General features: G+C 38.9%; 2 protein-coding genes across 2 annotated transcripts in view; one reads left to right on the top strand and one right to left on the bottom strand.

The window, feature by feature from the left end:
* LOC138194750 (myosin heavy chain, fast skeletal muscle) lies at window positions 1-12,407 on the top strand. Its single transcript, XM_069143715.1, has 40 exons — window positions 1-38; window positions 437-649; window positions 1,041-1,184; window positions 1,276-1,432; window positions 2,028-2,055; window positions 2,269-2,383; window positions 2,516-2,608; window positions 2,695-2,758; window positions 2,866-2,964; window positions 3,086-3,189; window positions 3,880-4,018; window positions 4,131-4,249; window positions 4,371-4,520; window positions 4,636-4,806; window positions 4,900-5,206; window positions 5,315-5,385; window positions 5,468-5,555; window positions 5,652-5,769; window positions 5,856-5,979; window positions 6,086-6,222; window positions 6,390-6,645; window positions 6,741-6,983; window positions 7,073-7,249; window positions 7,345-7,490; window positions 7,584-7,674; window positions 7,755-8,144; window positions 8,224-8,350; window positions 8,821-8,939; window positions 9,033-9,229; window positions 9,312-9,495; window positions 9,580-9,745; window positions 9,869-9,993; window positions 10,374-10,682; window positions 10,781-10,984; window positions 11,066-11,191; window positions 11,275-11,445; window positions 11,532-11,636; window positions 11,727-11,822; window positions 11,987-12,118; window positions 12,281-12,407. Exons 2-40 carry the CDS (start codon window positions 449-451, stop codon window positions 12,299-12,301), a joined length of 5,814 nt encoding a protein of 1,937 aa, XP_068999816.1. The 5' UTR covers window positions 1-38; window positions 437-448; the 3' UTR covers window positions 12,302-12,407.
* Window positions 12,408-16,298: 3,891 nt separating this feature from the next.
* LOC138194741 (voltage-dependent calcium channel subunit alpha-2/delta-2-like) overlaps window positions 16,299-26,579 on the bottom strand; it is a 39,312-nt gene continuing 29,031 nt past the window's right edge. Inside the window, exons 29-38 of the mRNA XM_069143703.1 lie at window positions 26,407-26,498; window positions 26,253-26,300; window positions 25,473-25,544; window positions 25,052-25,204; window positions 24,919-24,971; window positions 24,642-24,697; window positions 24,290-24,413; window positions 24,074-24,183; window positions 23,875-23,957; window positions 16,299-22,285 (exon numbers count right to left, since the gene is read on the bottom strand). Coding sequence (XP_068999804.1) covers window positions 22,172-22,285; window positions 23,875-23,957; window positions 24,074-24,183; window positions 24,290-24,413; window positions 24,642-24,697; window positions 24,919-24,971; window positions 25,052-25,204; window positions 25,473-25,544; window positions 26,253-26,300; window positions 26,407-26,498 — 905 coding nt within the window. The 3' untranslated portion in view covers window positions 16,299-22,171. The remainder of the gene's footprint in view (window positions 22,286-23,874; window positions 23,958-24,073; window positions 24,184-24,289; window positions 24,414-24,641; window positions 24,698-24,918; window positions 24,972-25,051; window positions 25,205-25,472; window positions 25,545-26,252; window positions 26,301-26,406; window positions 26,499-26,579) is intronic.

Here is a 26,579-nt window from a genome sequence, read left to right as displayed (position 1 = left end):
AACCATCAGTAGTTGTTCTTCTGGAGAGAGGAAAGAAGGTAATTTATTTATTGTATCATAATCTCATTTTAACTAAAGACATTTATCAGAAATATCTGAGTTTAAACGTGATACTAGACTCAGACATCGATCTAATAATGCCATTACACCTTTAACTCATGTGGAATGATTGACTAATCAATTAACACATTACATTTTCTGCTTCTCAGTTTATTAATTTGTCCACAGCTTTTAAATAAATATTTTTCAGCAGATGTATGAAGTAATGGCATCAACAAAGATCAAACACAGTTAAAACACAATTGAACAAAGATGTTTTTCTGTTAGAAGATATTAACACAGTCCAGCTAAAACTGAAAACAATGTCCATTTTTCTACGTTCTTTTTTTGAGGGAAATATCCATCACAGCATTTTCCCTTTTGTATTTTCTTGCAGTAAAGAGTCATCATGGGGGATGCAGAAATGGAGTGTTTTGGCAAGGCGGCCATTTTCCTGCGGAAGCCAGAGAGAGAACGGATTGAAGCTCAAAACACTCCCTTTGATGCCAAAACATCCTATTTTGTGACTGAGCCCGCTGAAATGTACCTGAAGGGGAAACTTATTAGCAGAGAGGGCGGCAAAGCCACCGTGGAGACTTTGTGTGGAAAGGTGAGAGTGATGCCACTTTTTCACAACTCATGTTATAATATACAGTACAGATGCACTGATCGTGACGTGCTCTCATTCAACGCTCAATGTAGCACTGTGTGATGGTCTCTGAAAAGTTTACATTTTGTGATTAAAAGAAAACTATGGAGCAAAATTTGAGTTTAGAAGGGTTAAGAAATAAGTTGACAAAAAGTGAATGAATTCAGTGAATGTATTGTGTTGTTCAAAGCTATGCTCTTTCTCAGATTAGCCCTTAAAGGGAGAATTTAACTGATTTTGTATGCTTTTTAAACCTGCAGACTGTAGTATACTGTACATGATGATGAATTGTGATCACCTCAGTTTTTCCTTTCTTATCTAAGAGACTTGTATGTTTTATTCTTTGCATCAGACTATCACTGTGAAAGATGATGCAGTCTTCCCCATGAACCCTCCAAAGTACGATAAGATTGAGGACATGGCCATGATGACCCACCTCAGTGAGCCTACTGTGCTGTATAACCTCAAAGAGCGCTATGCAGCATGGATGATCTATGTGAGTTTGTCTTGATCATCCCATCAATAGATCAAAGTTACAATGACACAGGGAAGATATGTGTCATGAACGATCCTCTCTGTCTCCACAGACCTACTCAGGGCTGTTCTGCGTCACTGTGAACCCCTACAAGTGGCTCCCGGTGTATGATTCAGGGGTTGTCAATGGATACAGGGGCAAGAAGAGGATTGAGGCTCCACCCCATATCTTCTCCATCTCTGATAACGCCTATCAGTTCATGCTCCAAGGTAACTTGTTTGTTTAAATATAACAAAAATTTAAAAAAAAACTTTGCCCTATTGTTTAGTTAGTTTTAATTTAATTTAATTATTCTATTTTATTTTATTCTATTTTAATGTATATACTGTGCATTTTTATTTTTAATATTTTTTACTGTTATTTCATTGCTTTCCTGTATCTATAAATGCTGCTCTAGCAAAAAATGTCCCCTTGGGGATTAAGAAAGTATCTATCTATCTATCTATCTATCTATCTATCTATCTATCTATCTATCTATCTATCTATCTATCTATCTATCTATCTATCTATCTATCTATCTATCTATCTATCTATCTATCTATCTATCTATCTATCTATCTATCTATCTATCTATCTATCTATCTATCTATCTATCTATCTATCTGTCATGTGGTAAACATGTTGTGAATGTCTTAGGGAGCCTACTGTGTTAAGTAGCAGCTAACCTTACCTATCTTTTGACCTACACAGTGCTGATAGTAGTATAAGTATATATTTTTTTACATCTGTTAAAGTAAGTAATGGGCTCAAAGCAAAAACTTAGCAATTATGTAAATAATATCAAAATGTGTTCCTTTCTTGCAGACCGTGAGAATCAGTCTATCCTCATCACGTAAGTTTGCCTCTAAAATACAAATGATTCATCAAACATAAGGTCAACCTGCAGTCAGTGTAACTGCATGTCAAAAACTAATTCATATAGAGTAATACTGACTGGGTAGTATGCACCACAGCACTAATCAGAACTGAGGTCTACTTCAGTGTTTGCTTAGCTTGCCTCAAACATGGTGGTTCTCGGGCTAATGAAGCTGTTTTATGTCTCTAGTGGAGAATCTGGTGCAGGAAAGACTGTCAACACCAAACGTGTCATCCAGTACTTTGCGACAATCGCAGTGGCTGGAGGAAAGAAAGTTCCTGAGCCAGCGAGTGGAAAAATGAAGGTAAATGAACACATACTGTATGTTCTGAGAGAAAAATGTCAGACAAGTTCACAGACAAATTGAACATGACCTCTTACCTTCAGGTATTAAGCATTGTTATTTTTTCCCCACTGGATCGTTTTCGGAATTAAGGGGTCGCTGGAGGATCAAATCATTGCAGCCAACCCACTGCTGGAGGCTTACGGTAATGCCAAGACTGTGAGGAATGACAACTCATCCCGCTTTGTAAGTGTTTGTTGACCTGGTCTTTCAAAATAATATTTTAAAAAGCAGACAGTTATAATTCTCACCAGCATTCTTCTTTTAAATAGGGTAAATTCATCAGAATCCATTTTGGAACAACTGGAAAGCTGGCATCAGCGGACATTGAAACTTGTAAGGCTGAAAATGATACTGGAGATAGCTCAGTTTGTTTCTGTACCTTCAGCTTATAGGGCACCCACTGGTTTGTAACTCTCATGCCATTCTGCCTCGGTTTATAGATCTGCTGGAGAAGTCTCGCGTGACATTTCAGCTGTCTGCTGAGAGGAGCTACCACATCTTCTATCAACTCATGACAGGCCACAAACCTGAGCTACTAGGTTTGAGATTAATGAATAAGACTTTAATTCTGTCTGTTTTCAGACAGAAAGTTAACAACAATGCTTTACCAAATATATGGAATATATTCTGTGATATTTACATCTTTTTTGCTTTCTTCAGAGGCTCTCCTGATCACCACCAACCCTTACGACTATCACATGATTAGTCAGGGTGAAATCACTGTCAAGAGTATCAATGACATTGAAGAATTCATCGCCACTGATGTAAGAACAACTTCACTTTGATGACTGCATTTAAATAGACCTCTGTTCACTTTTATGACTATTGTTTATGATTACATAAGGGGTAATATTTAGTACCCCTACAAACCATCCTAATCCCATATCAATCTCATCTCTGAGGCGCATCATTTTGAAATTTTTTTTTTTTTAAGACTTTGTCGGTAAAAGGGTGATTCAACTCTCTTCATTTCTGAGGCTGTAATAATATTTATGGTTTTGTTGTATTGAATTGAGAGGGCGTATGGTAGTAATGTGATGCAGGGCTGTTGCCTCAAAGCAAGAAGGTTCTGGTTCCAAACTGGGGCCTTCCTGTTTGGTGTTTGCATGTTCTCCCTGTGCCTGCGTGGGTTTTCTCCGGCTTCCTCCCACAGTCCAAAGAATATCAAGGTTGATTAGTGTTTCTAAATTGGCTATAAGTGTGAATGTGAGAGTGAATGGTTGTCTGTCTCTGACTGGCACGCAGTGCAGGATGTACCCTGGTTTGGCCCCCGTGTCCCTGTTCTTTGAGGATTAGTTCTAAAATGTATTGGCAATTGGTGGATGCGAAGGTCAAATAGAACACACATTCAGATTTGATCAATAATTCGCTTCTTTTCACTCACAAAGCAAAATTAACTGTATGTGGTCTGTGTTTTATATGTATTCATCTTTGAATTGTTCTTTTATTCACAGACTGCCATTGACATCCTGGGCTTCACTGCAGATGAGAAGGCAGGCATTTACAAGCTGACAGGAGCTGTGGTGCATCATGGAAACATGAAGTTCAAGCAAAAGCAGCGAGAAGAGCAGGCTGAGCCTGATGGCACTGAGGGTAACATTTAACTTTTCTTTTGGTTTGCAAAACTTTTGAAAAGTAGCAGTCAGATTCCTTCCTGTCTCTACAATGTGAAAACCATTTTAAATCAATTCTCGTTTTCCCCTAGTCGCGGATAAAATCGCATACCTCATGGGCCTGAACTCAGCTGATGTGTTGAAGGCTCTGTGTTACCCAAGAGTGAAAGTCGGAAATGAATTTGTGACCAAGGGTCAGACTGTCCCACAGGTAAAATGTTCTCATACAGTCCTGTGATGCTGTTTAACCTGTTTAATCCTTATTTTTAAATACATTGTTTTGTACGATTTGACAACATCCTAAGTAATGATCAATAATTGTTCTCTATCAGGTCAACAATTCTGTCTCGGCTCTCTCCAAGTCTGTCTATGAGAAAATGTTCTTGTGGATGGTCGTCAGAATCAATGAGATGCTGGATACCAAACAGCCAAGAAGCTTTTTTATTGGTGTCCTGGACATTGCTGGGTTTGAAATTTTTGATGTAAGTATGTGTGGCTGATACATAACTTTAGGCAGCTTTATTTCAGTACTTCTGTTAATGAGTAGAGAACTTTTTTTAAGGCATTTGCTGATCTTTGGTATCTTAATGTCTTTAGTTCAACAGTTTGGAACAGCTGTGCATCAACTTCACCAATGAAAAACTGCAACAGTTTTTCAACCATCACATGTTTGTCCTGGAGCAAGAAGAGTACAAGAAAGAAGGAATTGAATGGGAGTTTATTGACTTTGGTATGGACCTGGCAGCCTGCATTGAGCTTATTGAGAAGGTGAGCCACATGCTGCACTGTATATTGACAAACACAGAAAATTGTCTCATGATTTGAAAGGTTTTGTTTTAAATCATCCTTTCATCATGACAGCCAATGGGCATCTTCTCCATCCTTGAAGAGGAGTGTATGTTCCCCAAGGCGTCAGACATGACCTTCAAGAACAAACTGTATGACCAGCATCTTGGAAAAACCAAAGCCTTTGAAAAGCCAAAGCCAGCCAAAGGCAAAGCTGAGGCCCACTTTTCTCTGGTGCACTATGCTGGCACTGTTGACTATAACATTTCAGGCTGGCTGGACAAGAACAAAGACCCCCTGAATGACTCTGTGGTTCAGCTCTACCAGAAGTCTTCAGTCAAACTTTTAGCTTTCCTGTATGCATCTCATGCCTCAGCAGAAGGTACATGCTTTTATATATCCTTATATATTATTGGATGTTAAAAATACAAATTCATTACTTGTACTGAATTTAATCACTTCACTGTTCACGTCATTGTTCTTTTCACAGCTGAAGGCAGTGCCAAGAAAGGTGGCAAGAAGAAGGGTGGCTCTTTCCAGACAGTGTCAGCATTGTTCAGGGTAAGATGTCAAAGAATAACTTCATTGCATTTATGTTTAATTTAATGAGTTTTGCTAATGTAATGCCCTTTTAATTCTTCAGGAGAATTTGGGCAAGCTGATGACCAATTTAAGGAGCACTCATCCTCATTTTGTGCGCTGCTTGATTCCCAATGAATCCAAGACACCAGGTACATGACAAATCTCCACAGGGCAGTAGGGTAAAGCATTTAATGTGCTTGAACTGTTGTCTTTATCATTGTATCACTGTCTTCTAACTTCTATAGGTCTCATGGAGAACTTCCTGGTCATTCACCAGCTGAGATGTAATGGTGTGTTGGAAGGTATCAGAATCTGCAGGAAAGGTTTTCCCAGCAGAATCCTCTATGGTGACTTCAAGCAGAGGTAAGAGAAACATAATCTCTATAGTCATTGAATGAAGCTTTTTTTTAATCTATTAACTGGTTTGTGACTCAAATCTTTGCTTTTAGATACAAAGTATTGAATGCCAGTGTCATCCCTGAGGGCCAGTTCATTGACAACAAGAAGGCATCAGAGAAACTTCTGGGATCCATCAATGTGGACCACTCTCAGTACAAGTTTGGCCATACCAAGGTAGAGTAAGAAAGGCTCCTCAAAAAAGGCTATTCACAAAGAGTTATAAGACAAACTAAAGACAATGATTAATAACTCAAAAATAATTGAAATTATTGACTCTCAGGTGTTCTTCAAAGCTGGTCTGCTGGGAGTTCTGGAGGAGATGAGAGACGAGAAACTGGCTCAGCTGGTTACAATGACTCAGGCTCTCTGCAGAGGTTTCCTTATGAGATGCGAGTTTGTCAAGATGATGGAGCGGAGGTACTGTAGACACTACAGCTTTATAAATCAAAGGGCAGCTGTATAATTGTAGAAGACAACTTCAATGTAATTTCTTATCCAATTCTTTCTTTCGGGGTCCAACCAAAACTAATTAAATTAGCTTTCATCTAAATAAATCTATTTCCCTCAATATCTTTTATCCCCAGGGAGGCCATTTATACCATCCAGTACAACATCCGCTCATTCATGAATGTCAAAACGTGGCCATGGATGAAGTTGTACTTCAAGATTAAACCTTTGCTGAAGAGTGCAGAGACTGAAAAAGAGATGGCCTTAATGAAGGAGGACTTTTTAAAGACCAAAGATGATCTAACAAAGGCTCTGTCTAAGAAGAAAGAACTGGAGGAGAAGATGGTTTCTCTGCTACAGGAGAAGAACGACTTATTATTGCAAGTGCAGTCTGTGAGTTTGATCACCACACTGTATGTACATGTCCACCAATTATCCTGTTTGAAATTACTCATTTGGTTAACAAACATACTTGCATTGACTTTTAGGAAGGAGAAAACCTCACGGATGCAGAGGAAAGGTGTGAGGGGCTCATTAAAGCAAAAATCCAGCTAGAGGCTAAACTCAAAGAAACAACTGAAAGACTGGAGGATGAGGAGGAAATGAATGCTGAGCTGACTGCAAAGAAGAGGAAGCTAGAGGACGAATGCTCAGAGTTGAAGAAAGACATTGATGACTTGGAGCTCACCCTTGCCAAAGTGGAAAAGGAGAAACATGCCACTGAAAACAAGGTTATTACACTTGTCCTTAGTAAGGTGTTATTTTACTTTTGTGTGGATAAATATATCAGTTTAATTTGAATATTTGTAAACCTTTATAGGTCAAAAACCTTACAGAGGAAATGGTCTCTCAAGATGAGACTATTGCTAAATTGACCAAAGAGAAGAAAGCCCTCCAAGAGGCCCATCAGCAGACCCTTGATGACCTTCAGGCAGAGGAAGACAAAGTCAACACTCTGTCGAAGGCCAAAACCAAACTGGAGCAGCAAGTGGATGATGTGAGTCTTTAAAAAATGCTTTTGAAAATAACAATAATTTACCAGAAATCCCCACTGTGTCTTTATGAAACATTATTATCACATATTCTTGACAGCTCGAAGGCTCTCTGGAGCAAGAAAAGAAACTTCGTATGGACCTTGAGCGAGCTAAAAGGAAGCTTGAAGGTGATTTGAAACTAGCCCAGGAATCCATCATGGATCTGGAGAACGACAAGCAGCAATCTGACGAGAAAATAAAGAAGTGAGAATAAGAATTCATTCATCCACTAACACCAAAAGATTCTGTGAGGGCTCTTACAAAACAACTTAATTTTACTCCTTTCCCCCACTCTAGGAAGGACTTTGAAATTAGCCAGCTCCTGAGTAAGATCGAGGATGAGCAGTCTCTTGGAAGCCAATTACAGAAAAAGATAAAGGAACTTCAGGTATAATTAGTAGCATTAGTAGTAGCGCGAAAACATTCAAATAGCTTCAAAGATTTTAACTTAAACCTCGTGTTTTTCAGGCTCGTATTGAGGAACTGGAAGAGGAGATCGAGGCTGAGCGAGCGGCTCGGGCCAAGGTGGAGAAGCAGAGGTCTGATCTCTCCAGAGAACTTGAGGAGATCAGTGAGAGGCTCGAAGAAGCTGGTGGAGCAACAGCAGCTCAGATCGAGATGAACAAGAAGCGTGAGGCCGAGTTTCAGAAGCTGCGTCGTGACCTCGAAGAGTCCACTCTGCAGCACGAGGCAACCGCTGCAGCTCTCCGCAAGAAGCAGGCTGACAGTGTGGCAGAGCTGGGAGAACAGATTGATAACCTCCAGAGAGTCAAACAGAAGCTGGAGAAAGAGAAGAGCGAATTTAAGATGGAGATCGATGATTTCACCAGCAATATGGAGTCTATCGCCAAAGCAAAGGTCAGAGTGCTGCATTTTATTAAAGGGAAAATAAATGATCATCTTTTTGTTTTGACTAATAAATTCTTCTTTTCATCAGGGAAACCTTGAAAAGATGTGCAGGTCATTAGAAGATCAGCTGAGTGAAATCAAGTCCAAGAATGATGAGAATGTTCGTCAACTAAATGATATCAGCGCCCAAAGAGCACGACTTCAAACTGAATATGGTATGAAGCTCACTCTACAGGTTTATCTTATTCTGAAAAAACAAGGTTCCTACGCAAGAGGCCAAACCTGCATCTCTTACCCACATTGCAGTGGTGCCAATCTGCCCTGTATGAGGAGAAATGCAACCAGTAGCAAGAACCCCAAACAATGCCCTTTGGTTTGAAGTTTGTGTTAGCATTTGTGGATATTTCTTAAAGCTTAGGAAATTCTTACACACACAGTTTACATGTTACAAGTTCAAAATAAAGCCACCTGTTATTTGTGACGAGTTTTAATGGTTATGAGACGGCAAGTTCACAAGTTCCACATTCAAAGTATTTAAAGTTCTTTTCAAATTGCAGCAGTGGAAAATGTATGGGGCTATCGTGGTTTAGCAGAACACATTTATGTCAACAACGTTCTATACATTGAATCTTGTATATTTCCTGTTGTTCTGATTTACATTAATTATTTAAATATCTTTAATTAGGTGAAAGTGCACGTCAGCTGGAGGAGAAAGAAGCTCTTGTGTCTCAGCTGACCAGAGGCAAACAGGCTTACACTCAGCAGATTGAAGAGCTGAAGAGGCACATAGAGGAGGAAGTTAAGGTAACATTCTGTAAAACAGGAGGATAATCACAGAGGAAAACGCCACGAAATGATCAACATTAAATATTAGTCCGGTTCTCATTTGGATTTTAGGCCAAGAATGCCTTGGCTCATGCTGTTCAGTCAGCTCGTCATGATTGCGACCTGCTCAGAGAGCAGTATGAGGAGGAGCAGGAAGCCAAAGCAGAGCTGCAGCGTGGAATGTCCAAAGCCAACAGCGAGGTGGCTCAGTGGAGAACCAAATACGAGACTGATGCCATTCAGCGCACTGAAGAGCTGGAGGAGGCAAAGTAAGTCCTTTGTTTTAGCCTTTTCTACATGTAACGAGTTAAATGTTTTACTGTAAGTTTGAAAATTAAATGCTCTTAATAGGAAGAAGCTTGCCCAGCGTCTTCAGGATGCAGAGGAAACCATCGAGGCGGTCAATGCAAAATGTGCCTCTCTGGAAAAAACTAAACAGAGACTGCAGGCTGAAGTGGAGGACCTGATGATCGATGTGGAGAGAGCTAATGCTCTGGCTGCTAACCTTGACAAGAAGCAAAGGAACTTTGACAAGGTTAGACATTTTTGTGTGCTTATTCACCAGAATATGTAATGTGTGGTCAAGAAAGAAAAACAAATTAGATTACTGTACCTTCAGGTTCTTGCAGAGTGGAAGCAGAAGTATGAGGAGAGCCAGGCAGAGCTGGAAGGAGCTCAAAAAGAAGCTCGTTCTCTCGGCACTGAGCTGTTCAAAATGAAGAACTCCTATGAAGAAACTCTGGACCACCTGGAGACCCTGAAGAGGGAGAACAAGAACCTACAACGTATGAAAAAAAAAAAAATAATAATTAAAAAAAAAAATCCAGTTTTTGTGCAAGTGCATTTTCCTTAGTTTATCTGTAGTAGTTTGATTTTAATTCCTATGCAATGATAATCTGCTCCAACAGAGGAGATCTCAGACCTGAGTGAACAACTTGGTGACACTGGAAAGACGATTCATGAGCTTGAGAAGGGGAAGAAGACAGTGGAGGGTGAGAAGTCCGAGATCCAGACTGCTTTGGAAGAGGCAGAGGTAAAACTGAACTCTATTTGCTTTTTTACAGTTACAGTGACATCAGAACTACTTTGTCCTAATTTAAAATTCATCCACTGTACAATAGAAAGATACTTAGGGAAAACTGTAATATAAACCTCTTGACCAAACTTCAGGACATGAGACATAGAAGGAAAATCTAAAATACTGCAAAAAGAAAAAGTGCATGTTTGTATTCCTGATTCCGCTGAAGCTTTGAGACTAGTCTAAAATATAAGTGGAGCTGTAAAGCATATCTGTGAGTGACTCATCTAGCACAGTTGTTAGACATGACACATCTGAGCTATTTTTCTTCACGATGACTTAGTTTTTAATAAAGGAGATCTGCTGCAGTTAATAATGTCCAAACTTGTTTACAGGCTACCCTGGAGCATGAGGAATCCAAGATTCTCCGTGTTCAGCTTGAACTCACCCAGGTCAAAAGTGAAATTGATAGAAAACTTGCAGAGAAGGACGAGGAGATTGAACAGATCAAGAGGAACAGTCAAAGAGTGATAGATTCCATGCAGAGCACTTTGGATGCTGAGGTCAGGAGCAGGAATGATGCCCTGAGAATCAAGAAGAAGATGGAGGGAGACCTCAATGAGATGGAGGTTCAGCTGAGCCATGCCAACCGCCAGGCAGCCGAAGCCCAGAAACAGCTGAGAAACGTGCAAGGACAGCTTAAGGTACGACCACTGAAGGATTTGTGCACAGAGCACCTTCTTTCCCTCTAAAAGTAGCTGCAAGTGTTTGCTGATATCTATTGATTTGTTTTACAATTCAGGATGCTCAACTTCATCTCGATGAAGCCATTAGAAGTCAGGATGACATGAAGGAGCAGGTTGCAATGGTGGAGCGCAGGAACAACCTGATGCTGGCTGAGGTCGAGGAACTGAGAGCTGCATTGGAGCAAACAGAGAGAAGCCGCAAAATAGCTGAACAGGAGCTGGTGGATGCCAGCGAGCGTGTGGGACTGCTGCACTCTCAGGTACTTTTTAAGTCTGACGAATTTAACTATTATTCTTTAGTTAAACGAAGGTGATTTTTAATCGTTCTCTATTTATTATAGAATACTAGCCTCATCAATACCAAAAAGAAGTTGGAGGCTGACTTTGTTCAACTCCAAGGTGAAGTAGACGATTCTGTCCAGGAAGCAAGAAATGCTGAAGAAAAGGCCAAGAAGGCCATCACTGACGTGAGTCACCCTGATACATTTCTATGGAGTAGGCATTTCTCTACACAAATATAGCACACGATACAAATTCTTTGAAATTGCAGGCTGCAATGATGGCTGAAGAGCTGAAGAAAGAGCAGGACACCAGCGGTCATTTGGAGAGGATGAAGAAGAACCTGGAGGTGACAGTGAAGGACCTGCAGCACCGCCTTGATGAAGCTGAAAATCTGGCCATGAAGGGAGGCAAGAAGCAGCTCCAGAAACTGGAAGCTAGGGTAAAGATACATTTGTTTGCCAACTCATTCTTTTACAATATTTACTTTTTAACTCCCGGTAAAAGGATACATTGTTCTTCTTTCAGGTGCGTGAGCTTGAGACTGAAGTTGAAGCTGAGCAGAGACGAGGAACGGACGCTGTCAAAGGTGTTCGCAAATTTGAGAGAAGAGTGAAAGAGCTCACCTATCAGGTAGGAACCAGGTAACCATTTGCTCAATACTGTTGTCTGACAAAAGTGCATATCAATACATTTCAGATGTAAATTAATGTGATCCCGCAGACGGAGGAGGACAAGAAGAATGTCAGCAGACTTCAGGATCTTGTTGACAAACTGCAGCTGAAAGTGAAGGCTTACAAGAGACAGGCTGAGGAGGCTGTAAGTCACATACATTTAAACTTTGTTTTTCTATTGTCTTAAGTACAATTGCACGAAGAATACAAAAGTATAATAATTTTGAAAGTAAAAACGCAGTTTGACGTTTTTTACTAGAGAATTTAAGCCTTAAAGGATGTTAACTCCATTGTTGAATTTCCTCAAAGGAGGAGCAGGCCAACACTCACATGTCGAGGCTCAGGAAGGTACAGCATGAGCTGGAGGAAGTTCAGGAGCGAGCTGACATCGCTGAGTCCCAGGTCAACAAGATGAGGGTAAAGAGTCGGGAACTTGGAAAAGTAAGTAAAACACAAGCAGTTAACTAACACAAGTGATTTCATGTTGGTTGAGATCCATCAGTGTGCTCCTTGCATGACAACATATTTTCTTTGACGTCATACCTCTAAGTTTTCCACTGTTAGGCCAAAGTTTCCTACCATGTTTCTTTCTGTCCATTTCAGGGAAAGGAGGCTGAAGAATAAGCTGGAACCTCTGAGGGCCCCAAATGAGAATCATAAAATATGATTTTTCATTGAAACGCTCTCCTAAAATATGCACATCTACATTCAATAAATTATTTTGCCTGTCTGCTGTCTTCAAACCTTTATTTGCACAACAAAAACAAATTACTACCAAAATACTACTCATTGGGGGGAGAGAGAGGTGTCGTCACAGCTCCAGGACTGAAAAAACACTTGTGTACTAATCAAACATGAAATGTCTGTGAGCTGATTATGACTTCATGATATCGAGTTTCAGTGTTTTGTTGCTCAAATTGAAATCTGAATCTACAACAAAATACACAAAAGCCACTATGATCCATATTTCGACCATGTTTTCCAACTTTTTTCATGTTTATTTGCAACATTTAAATTATTCATAGGGAATTAGTTAATAAAGGAGAAGCCTGCATTGATGTCACAATGCAAAACATGTACCATGGAGTAGTTGCAGTATGTCTGACAAGCCTTCATCAAAAACTGTTTTGACGTGTTTTCACAACCAAAATGTTTCATTTTTGTGATAAGACAGAACACACGGTCTCCTGTGTGACCTGAACGCAAATATGAGCTCAAGGGCTCAAACTGGAGCTTAAGCTCACCAATCAAACTTGTTCTTTGAATCCACACAAAGAAGTGGAAAACCCACAAGTTGTTGGTTGAGGAAGAGTGCTGTACCAGACTATTAACTTCTCGAAACTTGTCATCAGTGAGGTTGCTAAGCAACAATCTGAGACTCAGTCAGATAACAGTCAGCTTTATGCAACAGACACATTTTCAGTTTATAGTAATGAATTTTAAAACATTAATTTTTATTTTTTTTTAAATTTTATTTCACTTTATTAATCCCCGAGGGGAAATTTCTTCGCTACAGCAGGGGGGGCTCTCAGGGGGGAGCTGCTGCAGCAGGCTGCCACTAGTGCGGCGCCAGGTAACCTGACCTGAGGTGCATGTTTTTGGATGATGGGAGGAAGCCGGAGAACCCGGAGAGAACCCACGCAAGCACAGGGAGAACATGCAAACTCTGCACAGAAAGGCCCAGGACCGGATTCGAACCCGGAACCTTTTTGCTGTGAGGCGACAATGCTAACGTCACAAAGCAGGGAAAATTCAACACAAGTATTTAACAAGCATACTTTTAATATGTCTACTGCAACATACTAAGACAGTAATTTCAAGATATTGTTTACGATGAGGTATGTTGGATTGCTGCTCTCCTTACATGCAAATAATGAAAAGTGAGTTACACAAATCCTTTGGGGTAGAGCAACCATTCAACATGTGTTTTCTCTGTGGGGAGTCTTTTCATTTACATCATGAAAACTGACAGCTGACTCCTCCCACCACTAATCTGCATGCACCTGTTTGCTCTTGGATGTATGGCACCATGTGAGTCAGACACGACATGATTGTTAGAGGTCTCTCTTTACTACACACAGGAGACAGTCCAACATTTGATGAGTCTTTGTCTACCTATACTCTGTGTGTCTTGTCTCTTGTTAATTCTTATGGATAAACACAGCAAAATGTACAATAGTATTTTTCTCTGCATACTAAAAAACTTTAAACCCTGTCCAAACCAAAACTCTGCCAAGTAAGTGTATATTAGTGAAGCATTGCATTCACTATATTGCATTAATTCAAAAGACACCACAATAAGCACTGTAATAAACCTTTGTCAAAGAAGAGAAATATCTGATTACATTATAATTACAATATCTGATTGTTAGTTGTTTACCCAGTTAACAACAGAGGATCTCCGATTTTGACCACAAATGAATTATGAAAGCAACATTGGTTCCATTTTACACAACCAACTGAATATTATTTCACAATTTGAAGATGTATGTCTTCTTGAAATGGAAGCATATATTAAATACTGTATATTTGTATTTGTAAAAACTACCAAACACAAATCAATACACATTGAAACATCTGGTGCATCAAACATTTGAGTTCTCCTCTCTGATTAAATGTAATTAGAAGCAGTTTTACCCAAAGAAAGTCACACTCTGCAGCAGACCTACAGTTCTTCTCCTCTGAACTCTTCATCTGCTCTGTCTCTTATGTTCATCTTGTGAGGTTCAAGCTACTAAGCTTTGCTAGATAAACCCAAAATGATGTGTTAAAATGACAATACGATTTAAATCGTTTTGCATTGACTGTCTGATACCATACAACTAAATCAAACTGTGTTTCTCTTTAAGCCACATAACGAGCTATCACCTATCCAAATACAACTACTGAAAGCAGCTGACGGGACTGTTGGTTCATTGAATCACAGAAGCCAAAACATCCTACAACTCACATTCAGAGTGGTTAGTGCCAGGGACCTATCGTCTTTCCTCTGAGGACTGCAGCCTTCTGTTTGATACCCTCACTGACTGACATCGAAAGCAAACGCCCATGAGGAGCATGCCAGCTGTTTGTTTCTTGGATTTCTTTACTGGTCCTCACCCAGCCTGTTGAAAATTCATGTTATAATCCTCAACAGCTGAAAGAGAAACACAGTCCCTCTGCACTAGATTTAGGAAGACCTGCTCACTGGAATGTACTGAAGTGATAAGACCTGGAAGCTTAATCTTAAACTGAAATCTTCACCCACTTTTAAACATTTAAAGAAACCAAAATGGAAGAAACTTCTCACTTATCTACCACATGGCTGAGGAGGTCAGAGGGCCAAGGTCACGGCTGATCTGCATAGAAATATATTTCTCACAGTCACCTAACAGTAATGTAAAAATAGTTAGCAATTGTTTTGTTTTGTTGTTAAAATTGTTAATCTGCCATGAAGGAGGAACAAAGCAACATACTCTCATTTAATCTAGTGCCAACACAGTTCATTAATTGCTCATTCAGTTTACAGAAAATTAACACCGTTAATCAATTGATTAAGTCTGACAAAAAAATAAAGTCATTCTCAGATTCAACTCTCTCTAATGTGAGGGTTTCCAGCCTCTTTGTCTTATATAATAGTTGGCACAATCCAACAAAGGAAGGAGGACCCAAACGTACAGCACTGAGGCAGATTGAAGCGAACAGGACTTTACTTACAAAGATTTGAAGGATATACAGAGGCAGGAAAGAGGGAGAGAGAGACTGGGGCCCTCTTGTGGGTGGATTGAGTGACACAGGAAACAAACTGGATAATGGAAACAGCAGAAAGACTAAAACCATGACAGTAATAAACTGAATCTCTTCTGGCTTTGGGTTTTTGATAAAGTAAGATTAGTTTAGACTTTTCGAACTGCTGATGCAATTTTTTTTGCTATTTTGTGGCATTTTATAAGCTAATTGATTGATTGAAATAATAATAAAATGATGAATGAATAAAATAAACTAATCAGTAGTTTCAACCCTACTTTTATTTTGGAACAATTATTTAATATTTCAGGCATTTGTGGTTGTCCTACTGAAGATTTAGGCCTTCATATTTTGGGACTCCTGAGATACTTCCCTGCATTTAAATATTTGCATTTCCTCATACAAATACTGTAGAGAAGTGAGCAAAATACATTTTGCAAGTGATTCAAGTATTTTGTTTTAATTTATTTCAGTCATGCTGTCATTTATTTAAATCCCGTGCTTCCCACAGATGGGGCGAGGAGAGTTAATGCAATGCTGTGCTAATTTATGCTTTTGCCCCTTTGTATTTTTGTCATTTCTAGCTCATTTGGGTTTAGAGGCATATTTTAGAATGAGAAAATTAACTCTTAAATAATATGCATGACAAATATTTGAGTAAATACCTGCCTCTTCAAACCAGTCACACATGTCAAAGTATGCGAAACCTTTCACAGTAAATTGTTTTTGGCTATGAGGAGACCGCCTGTCAGTTAAACTGAAGGCCCTTGTAGTGTATAAAATATTAAGGCAGTGTACAATCGTCCGTGCAGGGCCACTGTGTATGTCTCTGTAAATATTAACATGATCCGTCAAGAAAACAATGAGTCAGTGAAGAACAACAACCATTCAAAGCTCAAGTGAAAAATATCAATAGCATTTAATCACCAAAGATAAAAACATTTAAATATCCATTTTGTAATGTGACTGACAAAATCTTTACAAAGTTAGCCTTCATCTTCTGCTGACTGCTGCACATTGTCTGTACAAAAATGAGGTGGCATTGGAGACTGGCACAACGAGAGGAAACTGTCCAGAGTAAACAACAACGTCAGCAAAATGAAAAGCAAAGTTACAGCAAAAACATGAACATTCTTATCGTTTGATACTCAGTAAATTAAAGGACATAAGACATACAAGATATATACTGTAGATCATTTTTGTTTTGCTATTTTTCTTGTAAACTGCTTCAAGCTTCAAACACATTCAGTTCCTTTCTGTTCAATACAAATATCATTCACAATACCCATATAAATAAACAAATATATAAAATAACATACATAAATTAAATAAGCAACACTTAGATCTATTTCAAAAACAAAGTTAAGTAATAAAGGGGTGTCCCCAGACATGCCACTGCCTTATTTGTTTGTTATACAGCCTTTAAATGCATGAATCAGTTCCAGTGTTTTTATATCACTGGAAGACCTTTTTCCTAGGTAAATGAATAAAGTTTAATCAGGCAGTATGATGCTCATAACTCTAAACTTCTCTGTGCTTTTACTTGCTGCCAAAAGATCTAAATTGCAAACACTGACTGGTACTGTAGGCTTCACTGAAGTCAAACTTTCAGCTTCATTCATTTACACGTAGCAAAGAGCTCAGCGGTCCCCAGCTTCTCCCAAAATATCCACAGAGGGCACAATCGCTTCTCTCCACAGAGATAGAGTCGGGTGTGGACAGGAATGTAAGATATCCATCAGACTATGTACACAAATCTGTAAATTGTTCAAAATATCATGCAAATAAATACCAGTAATTTAAAACGAAACTACAACACTGACCTCAACAGTAGTAATATATTGTACTGCAGGCTATAAAGAGTTCCACAGAATGTCTTTCCTCAGTGTACAACAGTGTTGTTTTCATAATGCAAAACAACCTAAAGTAAACACTGTAGGTCTCAGAATAACAGCTGTTTTTCTGCTTGGTATCTTTTTTGAAAGCAGTGCTTGTGCTGAGGTCGTCAATCAGTGTTGAGCTTTAATCTGCTTCTCGGCGTCCCTGCCATGCTTGGGTACAGCAGAGATGCACAACAGTAGGTAATACTGTACATAAACATTCACTCATTTCAATCAGTCCTAACTGAGAAGTACATGTTTCCGACAGGCGTCAAATATAGAATATAGAATATACAGTGTGCAGATGGGACGAAGTACAAATCTATGAAAATGGACAGTGTCTGTGCTTTGATTCAAGGCTGAACCACAGTGTAGAGATAAACGACACGTAGCAGAAGGGCAGCAGGGTTCGTTCCTGGAGGGGAGGCCAGCTGCTTGACTCACTCTTGTTGTGCTCTTTCATAAATGTGCTCCTTCAAAAATGTTTCATAAAGAGCAATCTTTTTAACATTCCCTGGCCGAGGAATCTTTTTAGAGCTCAACCATTGCAACCTTTTGAAATTCAAGTGTGTCTTTCATACGGATGAATGTCCACATCTCCAGTAAGATCCGAATATCCCTGCCATCCAAAATGACGAGTGCAACAAGGCACTGCAGGGTGGAACACCAGGCAGACAGAGAAAAACAGCATTTTACAAATATTTTGTCAAAAAAGCTTTTTAAAAATATCACCTGTTATCTGTGCTACCAGATCAAATGATAACACAAAAAGACATAAGTGACTGAATCACTGTGGGAAACTGTTTTCTGGATTTAATCCTGCATCCTTTAACTTCCTGTCACTTTCTCAACACAAAAGTCATTTTGATGACCTAAATTCACACTCAGAAATATGTTTTCCCATTGTTAATACTCTGGGATGTTTGAGCTTCACTGTGCAGAATGATGTTGTGCAGTGTTTGACACTAGAAAGTTATTTTCCCATTCATCCACTGAAAGGGGGAAGTTTTTCTGAGGTCACCTTAGAATTGAGGTTTTGTGATAAAAGTTTGGAAGCCAATCATGGTGCAACATAAAGGTTAAAAAAAACTTGAAACCTTCCGTGCACATAAACTGAGAATGGACTTAGAAACACAAATATTTGCATATTTATAGATTTTCTGAATTATATAAAAAAGGGGGAAAGCATAGAATTTAAAAGAACACATCAAACACGAGTCATTTCTACAAACATGGTATTTTATGTCTTAAACGTGTCTGTAGGGTCAGACAAGAAGTTTAAAGACATCAGCCTCTGACAAAGCGAAGGGTAAGGGTGAGTCTTTTGTTCTTTTGGTATTTTTGGACAATTTAAAGGCAAAACAACTATTTGAAAAATAATTGTCATGCTAATCGAACACGTTGATCGAAGGTCCAATATTGTATGAACTCAGATTTCCTTTTTTTTTTTTTTTTAACGTGATAAAGTAGGTTTTAGTTGCTGTATAAATACTGTGAAAGTGCCCAAAAGTCCACAGAGAAATGAAAACAGCCTGTATTCAGCAACTGAGCCGTTTGGACTTCTGTGAGTATGTGAAATTACAAACTGAGTTTGTATTGTCACAAACTCATGTATCGTAACTCACTCATGCCATATATCAACCCTGAACACGGCACACTGTAAAATCTTTCCTGTGGAAGAAAACACTGAGTGGTCATTTTGTTTCAGAGCTAGCAAGCAACAAAACCCCCAAAAAAACCTGTGATTGGCCTGGGCCTGCATCACTCAGAAAAGAGTCAGCCAAACAGAAGAAAGGGTTGTTGATGTTAATGTGTTTTAAAGACACAAACATAAAACACCCTGATTTAGGTGAAGCTCCCGAGATAAATTTAAGGGAGACGATGTAAAACAACTAAAGTTAAGACGGCAAAGAACACCAGAACATTTGAAAATATGGGACCTTTAAGCATAAAGCCTGTTCCTGTCTCGAAATAAAAGGAAACAGAAGAAAGTCAGTTTTTAACTGAACTAAATCAAATCAATCGTATGAGTTATTTTCAGTGCAACATTTCTTGCTATTGTTGTCGGAGGTCTGTTGAACCAGATCTGTCTGTCTGTCTGTCTGAGGTATGCATTATAAAACCGAAACATTCTGCCACAGTGAATCATCACATTCAATGAGACGTCAGGGGAATCTCGACAGAGGATCAAAAAGCACAGCATTGCTGATAACATATTGATAACACTAAAAGCTTTTCAGAAGCTACATTCCCCATACAGAAGCATACGTAAGTGCATTAATTCATATTTGACAAATACAACATACAAAAACGGGACAAAGAGCTTGCCATCAATCAAACAACTGATGTAACATGTTTAAAAACATGTTGGCCACATACTGACTTCTGCACATGTTTGTGTGCCTTTAGACTACATCAATAACACTGCATGTCAATTATTCTTCATTTTATCAGCTAGAATCTAGAAATATCCAATAATCATAGCTTTATTGCATTTAACACTGGAGTGTTACACGTTCCAAAACATTGCAGTCTGTTGAGGATGCACTGCTACTTGACAATTAATGCTCAGATAGTTTTGATCGTCTGTTGTTTGATTTTACATCTTACCCGACTGGAAGAACTTTAACATCATACCAAACATCTGAGGAAGGATTTCAGCACAGCAAACCTCAACTTTAACAATCATGTATCACAAGGAAACTACACAAATGTGTCATGAAAAGTCAGTGGTACTTTTCCTCGTGTTGGCTTTTCTCATCCCTTGCCCTGCTTATGTCAAAGTGCTTTGAGGAAAATAATTTATGGGTAAAAAAAACAACTTTTTAATTAAATTCTGTCCGAAATCGGGTTGGTATTTAGAGACATAAAGGACAGAGCTTATTGAGAGAGCAGAAGGAAATCATTCAGGGTCCTGTCATTTATGATACAAATAATAGTACTAAAACTGTCTTGGCAAAGGTCAGAGGTGGATTGAAAGACACTGAAGTGAATGTGGAGTTAAGGCCCGGATCTACTGCCATGTAAATACATCAGGAGCTCCTGTAGGAATGTGCAAAAATGTCTACTAGAACCTGAACATGCAAATGAAAACAGGCGCAGAGGATCAATTTTAAGACGACAAAAGCAAAGTTGCCACGAGCAGCATCTGAGCAAACTACAGGTGGGAGTCTGGCGCTTATCCAGCAGCAGATTCTGCCTATTCATATTTATATTTTCAAGTCTGTGTGTGTTGTTAAACTGTCCACTGTGTAAATGCCTTGGACATCTTTACATATAAACAGTTAACAGTTCAGGTGGACAATTCAAAACACACAAATGCTGTTATAAGCTGAAAATCCATATAAATTACAGTATAATCAAAGCTGTTCAAAAACATCAGAAAGTGATGATGAAAAACCTAAAAGATCTGAATGAAGTTGTGTCACTGCGGTTCGGCCAATAATTGTGCTCCCCTGAATAAAAGCTAGTGCATGTGATGCAGCACTTTATGGGAAGTAACTGGCACCAGATACAGTTTTGGGTTGCTCCTGTACTCGTGCACGTGAATGTAATGCCTCTTAAAGTTACCCTGTGGAGTTTCTGACCACACAAGTAACACTATGAAGCAATGTTGATGATAGAGCAGGTTGCCCACTAATTGTAAGGTTGGCAGTTCAATCTCTGGTTTCACCAGTCCTTGAGCAAAACATTGAACCCCAAGTTGCTCTGGATGACAGACGAGCACCTTGCATGGCAGCTCCGTTGCAGCTGGTGTGTGAATAAATGGGTGAACTGAAAAGGGCTTTTTAGACCCTGTCTACAATGGTAAACTGGCAATGGCAAACCATTTACAATTTATTTAACCATTTAGAAGTGGGTCCTTGTTTAGTCTAAACGATACACAGGTAGCGGTAAGATGCTAAGAAATGCAGCAATGCACTGGCAGGGAAGAGGATAACTGATAAGTAATATGGATGTGAACAAATCAAGTTTAAACTCTAGAAAAAGAACTGCTCTGCAAATGTTTAATGGGTTTATCAGACAATCTGCTAACAAGAAAACCCCACAGAGCACCTTTAATATTTCAACCCCACTATATTGTAGAAAAATATTGTTATTTTTAATCCACTACATATATATGACAATTGCAGTTACAAGTGTCTTCTTATTCTGATATCCTACAGAGAAAATTATAATCAGTTTTTAAAATATAAGATTTTATAAACCCAAAAGTGTATAACATAGAATTTGCTCCATCTTGACAAACTACAACATTATATTACTGCTTAAATCAGTAATTATATTTTTAATGTATAATTTGATTCTGCTGTCAAATTAGAATTTTTGTGTTTTGATATTTTGAATTGTTAAAATGTTTAATTCAGAACGTGTAACAAAATAAGTTCCACTTGTAAAATATTGGCATACTTCCTTAACCAGTGTCGTTTTACCCACAAACAAATAAACTCAAATGTGTTTTTTAGATCTTTTAGATTTTCCCCACCAGGATCAAACTGTGACTGACCTCTGTTCCTGCTGGGTGACTGAATAGTTAAAGTACATTTCAGCTGCCCCCCCCCCTGAATTTTTGTGGATTGATGATGTTGCGAAACCCATGTGCAAAAAAAATAAAATAAAACATGCTTGTCCCAGTTTAAGTAGCATGCACACTTAACACATTCTCTTCCTATATTTTGCACTCAAGCCCTGAAATGCCAAAAAAAAAAATGCATAAGTAATAAGGCCAAAAACACTGTGAGCTGATCCAGCGATTTCTTTCCATGCACTATGCACTGTGAGCTGTTTTTAGATAAAAAATAAATAAATAAAAAAAGGAGAATTTTGCAGTCGCTGTTTGATGTGACCTTCAGTAGATCCGAGCCTGAACCCAAACAGATGAGAAATGTCAGAGTATGTGCTCGTGTGAGAGATGAAAGAGAGGCAGAGTAAGCTGAATGAAGAGGAGGACTCCGATGGAGGACTGCAGAGAGTGACCCCGTCCACACTCTGACGTGTTTTCCTGCAAAGAGAATTAACTATATTAAGTATAAAATTATATTTCATTGAGAAATTATGACAAGTGAAAGTAAAAGGGTTTAACAAAAATCCACCGCTAACATTATAATTAAGGCCATCATACACCCTAGTTAGTTATGCGACATCATAGGTGTGTTTGATTTAAGTCACTTACCATGCTCACTAGGTGGTACATTAAAACATGAATTAATTAAGTCACATCAACCTTTTATGTTTTTTACCTCCACTGAGGCACATCAACATAATTTTTAATTATGTTGCATAGTTGTGCATTTTTGCACTGATCACACACTGCATGGCTCCACCCAGGTGAGACTGCCCCCCTGCCTGCATATTTTAGAAAAACCTACATCTTCTGTGCTGCAGCTGCTGATTTGGCTCCTGTATTTTCATTCGTCACATGATTTATAAAAAATGCCCATGTGACCATTGTTTTAAATTTGTCACAAATGCAACTTGACACAAAGCGAAGTACATCAGGTTTCAGAAAAGTACTCAGAAAGAATAAGTAGCCAGAACAAGACTTTGTTACAGTAACTAAAGCTAATTTAATTTGTTACTTCAACCCCAGATAACAGCCGACAGGAAAACTGAGGAAGATCCAATTTGCTGTTTTGTCTCTAATACCATTACCAGACGATTTGAGGCAAGAAGCCATCTGCCCCTCTGAGATCAATGAGAAAAAAATGCATCATCATTGTTAACCAGCCCACCCTCCTCTCTTTCTCCTTGTAGCAGAGAGAGTGCAGAGGCAGAGGGGTTGTTCAGTTGAGTATGTTAGTCTAGTCTGCCCGACTAGATAAAGGATAAGTGGCTAAAGGATAAGTGGCTTCAACCATGCATGGCTCTGAAATGTCTGTACCCTAACTGGGCTGTGTATTGCTAAATCAGATTGTATTGCTAAATGCCCCAATTGGGTCATGCCCCTGTTTAAAATACATTTATCACCTACTGATAATTACTGTTGATTAATATAGAAATCAAGAAGCATTGCGAGAATGAAAGACGGTTTTGATTAAAATGATAAAATTGTTGTTTTAAATTAGTCTGTGCTTCACTGACTATCTTAATAAGTAGCTACTGTAGCTAAATTCTAAATAAACAGATACAAATGATCTATTTTAATTAATGACATTTTATTTATCAGCTACATAGACCAGGCATAAACATCAATGTAATTCCTTTAGAACCAGTAACTGTTACGACCTCAAAGACTGCGTTTAAGATTAATTGTAGCATGCTGCCACCAATCATATCAGACATTTAGATTTATTTCAGTTCAGGCACAATTTAAGTTCTTTTTTGAATTAACTGTGCTTTGCAAGCTACCTTTCAACATAGCTCATCCGACTCTGACCATAAGTGCAGAGCTTGGATTTCAAAAGAGTGCAAATGTGTAAAAATGAATGAGAATAAGCACACAATTTTGTTGAGAAGAGAAGAGAGACTTAATTATTCTTCAAAATATAGTTTAGCTGTACAAAAAATGGTTTTATCCTCAGACTGTTCCATTACAAGCAAAGTATTCGGCCACAAACATAATTCTCTTCTACTTAATGTGTATGTACTTACTAAGGCACTGTAGTCAAAGCAGGAAGTCGGGCCTTTGCGATATCGTGCGTTGCTCAGTACTTCACATGGATTTTCCTCCTGAACTGATTGCTTTTAGTAAAGGGAGGTAACAGTGAACTTAACTGCCACACAGGACGGATGAGATTTCTACCTTCAGCAGAAACCAAAGCAGCACAGAGTGCGAGAGCAGAAAGGATACACTCCGTCCTGACCTGGGTCAGTCTCTCTATCTCACAGGAGCTGCAGGGAAGCGTTTCAGCCGCCACAAAGAGCAGGTTGGTGTTTTCTATCCGCTTTGCGTGAAACAGCCTGTATGAGACAGTGATGGATATTTAGCCAGCTCTGTGTGGACAGCACAGGCCTGAGAGCACAAACACGCTGCACACTTATTTTGCTGATGCTCCAAAAAACACACCGTGAGCAGTTTCCACAGTCCTGCAGCACGTTGTAGGAGTTTGTGGTGTTCGTAAAGTAGAACTGGCTTTGGATGGTCACACAGCTGCTTTCTCTTGTCTCAAAGCCCTCAACGAGGATATTGTCTGAAAGCCAAACACACATTCATCGTTTATGTGAACACAGTTTGATTTTTACTTATTGATGAGAGCTCAGATGTTTCTGGTAACAGAAGTTTGTTAATCCATCAAGGTCGTTTTGAAATAAAAATTCTAAAATTAGAGTTAACTTTTTTTTTTCCAATGTATTCTTTCTTAAAACAAAATAAAAATGAATGACTCATGCAGATATTTCCACAACACAGATTGCTTCACCTTGGTAAAGCCAGCTGTTGTAAGCCAGACTGTACAGAAGCTGCTGAGTCACAGACCTGAAAAAAAGGATTGTTTAAAAGTGGAGCTCATTGTGGAATCATCAATAAATAACAGTAAACAAGTGTCACAGTAACACAAAGCTGAAATAACAGCGGCAGCTGCCAAGCATGACAATAATAAAACCTTGGTTTCACGTGTCTGGACACATTTAAGATTGTTTTAAAGGCCGTCTCACGCGCTCCTGGTGTCATTTAATTTGCACCAAACAAAGTCTCACCATGCCACTGTGGACGTCCACCAGGCCAAGCTCAAGACGTCAGCAATGGATGGCTGCAGAGACAAAGAAAAGTAAGAACTGAAAGCAAACTTTCCCACCATCTAAAGTCTGCCAGCCTGTTGTTGTCTCTTACCACGAAGATGCCTCTCGGTGCTGCACCGGTGTGGCCGCTGCTGACCGGTTCACATGCAGACTGGTAGTGGAAGGACTGTCGTCGAGTGAAGATAGAGTTGTTGTAGAGTGCATGCATCAGGTAGGGGTCCACGTCACCGAAGAAAAGACCAATCTGTGACAGAAAGAAAGAAAAGACAATTAGAGAGGGGTCAAGAAAGTGTCGGGGAAACTGAACCTCATGGTGGTTTGACATAAACTTCTTAATTCTTCTTTAATTAATTTGGCCCTGCAATGACAACTGAGCAAAGTCAAACCCTTTAATGATCCTGTAAAAAAAGGTACCTCTGAAACCTATAAAAAAACACAATTTGAAACTGTAGAAAGTAGACAGTAGATGATCTACTGCATGGGAGTAGTCTTATCACTCGACACAGACATACCTTTTTCCAGTGATCTCTCTGATTGGACATAACCAGGAACCCGCCGTCATCAATGAGATAGCAGAGCAGGTCCTACAGACAATGAGGTATAGAACAAATACAATAGAAATGCATTGTAACACAAAGTGCTTTACAGGGTAAAATCAATAAAAACAATAATCCTCCACACACACACACACACACACACACACACACACACACACACACACACACACACACACGCACGCACGCACGCAGACAGCCTCATTCATGCACATGCATAAGCAATAAATGACTACCCTGTCAATCAAAATTTTTATAGAAACAGAAGGGAAGTCCATCAGAACACAGATAATCTCAAAATAAAGTTTGATGTGTGTAAAACTGGAAACCAAGAAAGGTTGTTTTGTCACTCAAATTACTTCAAGGTTGAGAATATAAATATGTTCTCGATCAGAATATAATACACTGGAAAATATACTTTTTCTTTCCTTTTTAAAGACAATTTTTCGGTGCCCACATCATAGTAAAGTACTAGTTAATATTCAAAAGATTTAAGATTTGTTAGAGTGTGATATCCAACAAGTTACAAGCAGAGCACACAGCTTTATTCTCCCTCACTTTCATAAACATATTCATACACAGGCAGTACTTTGGATTTTGATAATTATACCAGACATCTTCATAGTTGTTTGTTTCATTGGTATGATGATTGAAAGAAACAAGCAACAACAACAGCTCTGTTTTATTCTTTAAATTGATTGTATATGATGTGGAAGTGAAAAAAAGAACTGTTCTTACATCTGTGTTCACTTCACAGTCCATCTCACAACTTCTGGATGGTCCGCACTTGTTAACAAAAACAGTAATAAGACCAGATGAGTTTTTTTTATGAGTAAATTCAGTTTTACCTGGATGATTATTGGCAAGAAGTTATAGTGACGTTGTGCTGTACCTTGTGTGAGCTCTGTCGACTGTCTGACACATTGCTGGCCAGGATCTTAAACTTGTCTACCCACGCCTCCAGGTCCAGCTTCACTCCAACCACTGGGTGGTAAATCAGAGCAAAGAGAGACAAAGGAGAAAAAGTATCAGCACACAACAGAGGTGAAATATCTGAAAAAATAT

This window comes from Embiotoca jacksoni, unplaced genomic scaffold (assembly GCF_022577435.1).
Source record: "Embiotoca jacksoni isolate LCO1_2020_lvr unplaced genomic scaffold, fEmbJac1.0.p SCAF_1, whole genome shotgun sequence".
Lineage (NCBI taxonomy): Eukaryota > Metazoa > Chordata > Actinopteri > Embiotocidae > Embiotoca > Embiotoca jacksoni.
This window is presented reverse-complemented; position numbering and strand designations above follow the sequence as displayed.

Coding starts and splice junctions, on each gene's coding strand:
- LOC138194750 (XM_069143715.1), top strand. CDS start 449: ATGGGGGATGCAGAAATGGAGTGTTTTGGCAAGGCGGCCATTTTCCTG. Junction 8,940..9,032: donor ACATAGAGGAGGAAGTTAAG/GTAACATTCTGT, acceptor TTTGGATTTTAG/GCCAAGAATGCCTTGGCTCA. Junction 9,496..9,579: donor AGCAAAGGAACTTTGACAAG/GTTAGACATTTT, acceptor CTGTACCTTCAG/GTTCTTGCAGAGTGGAAGCA.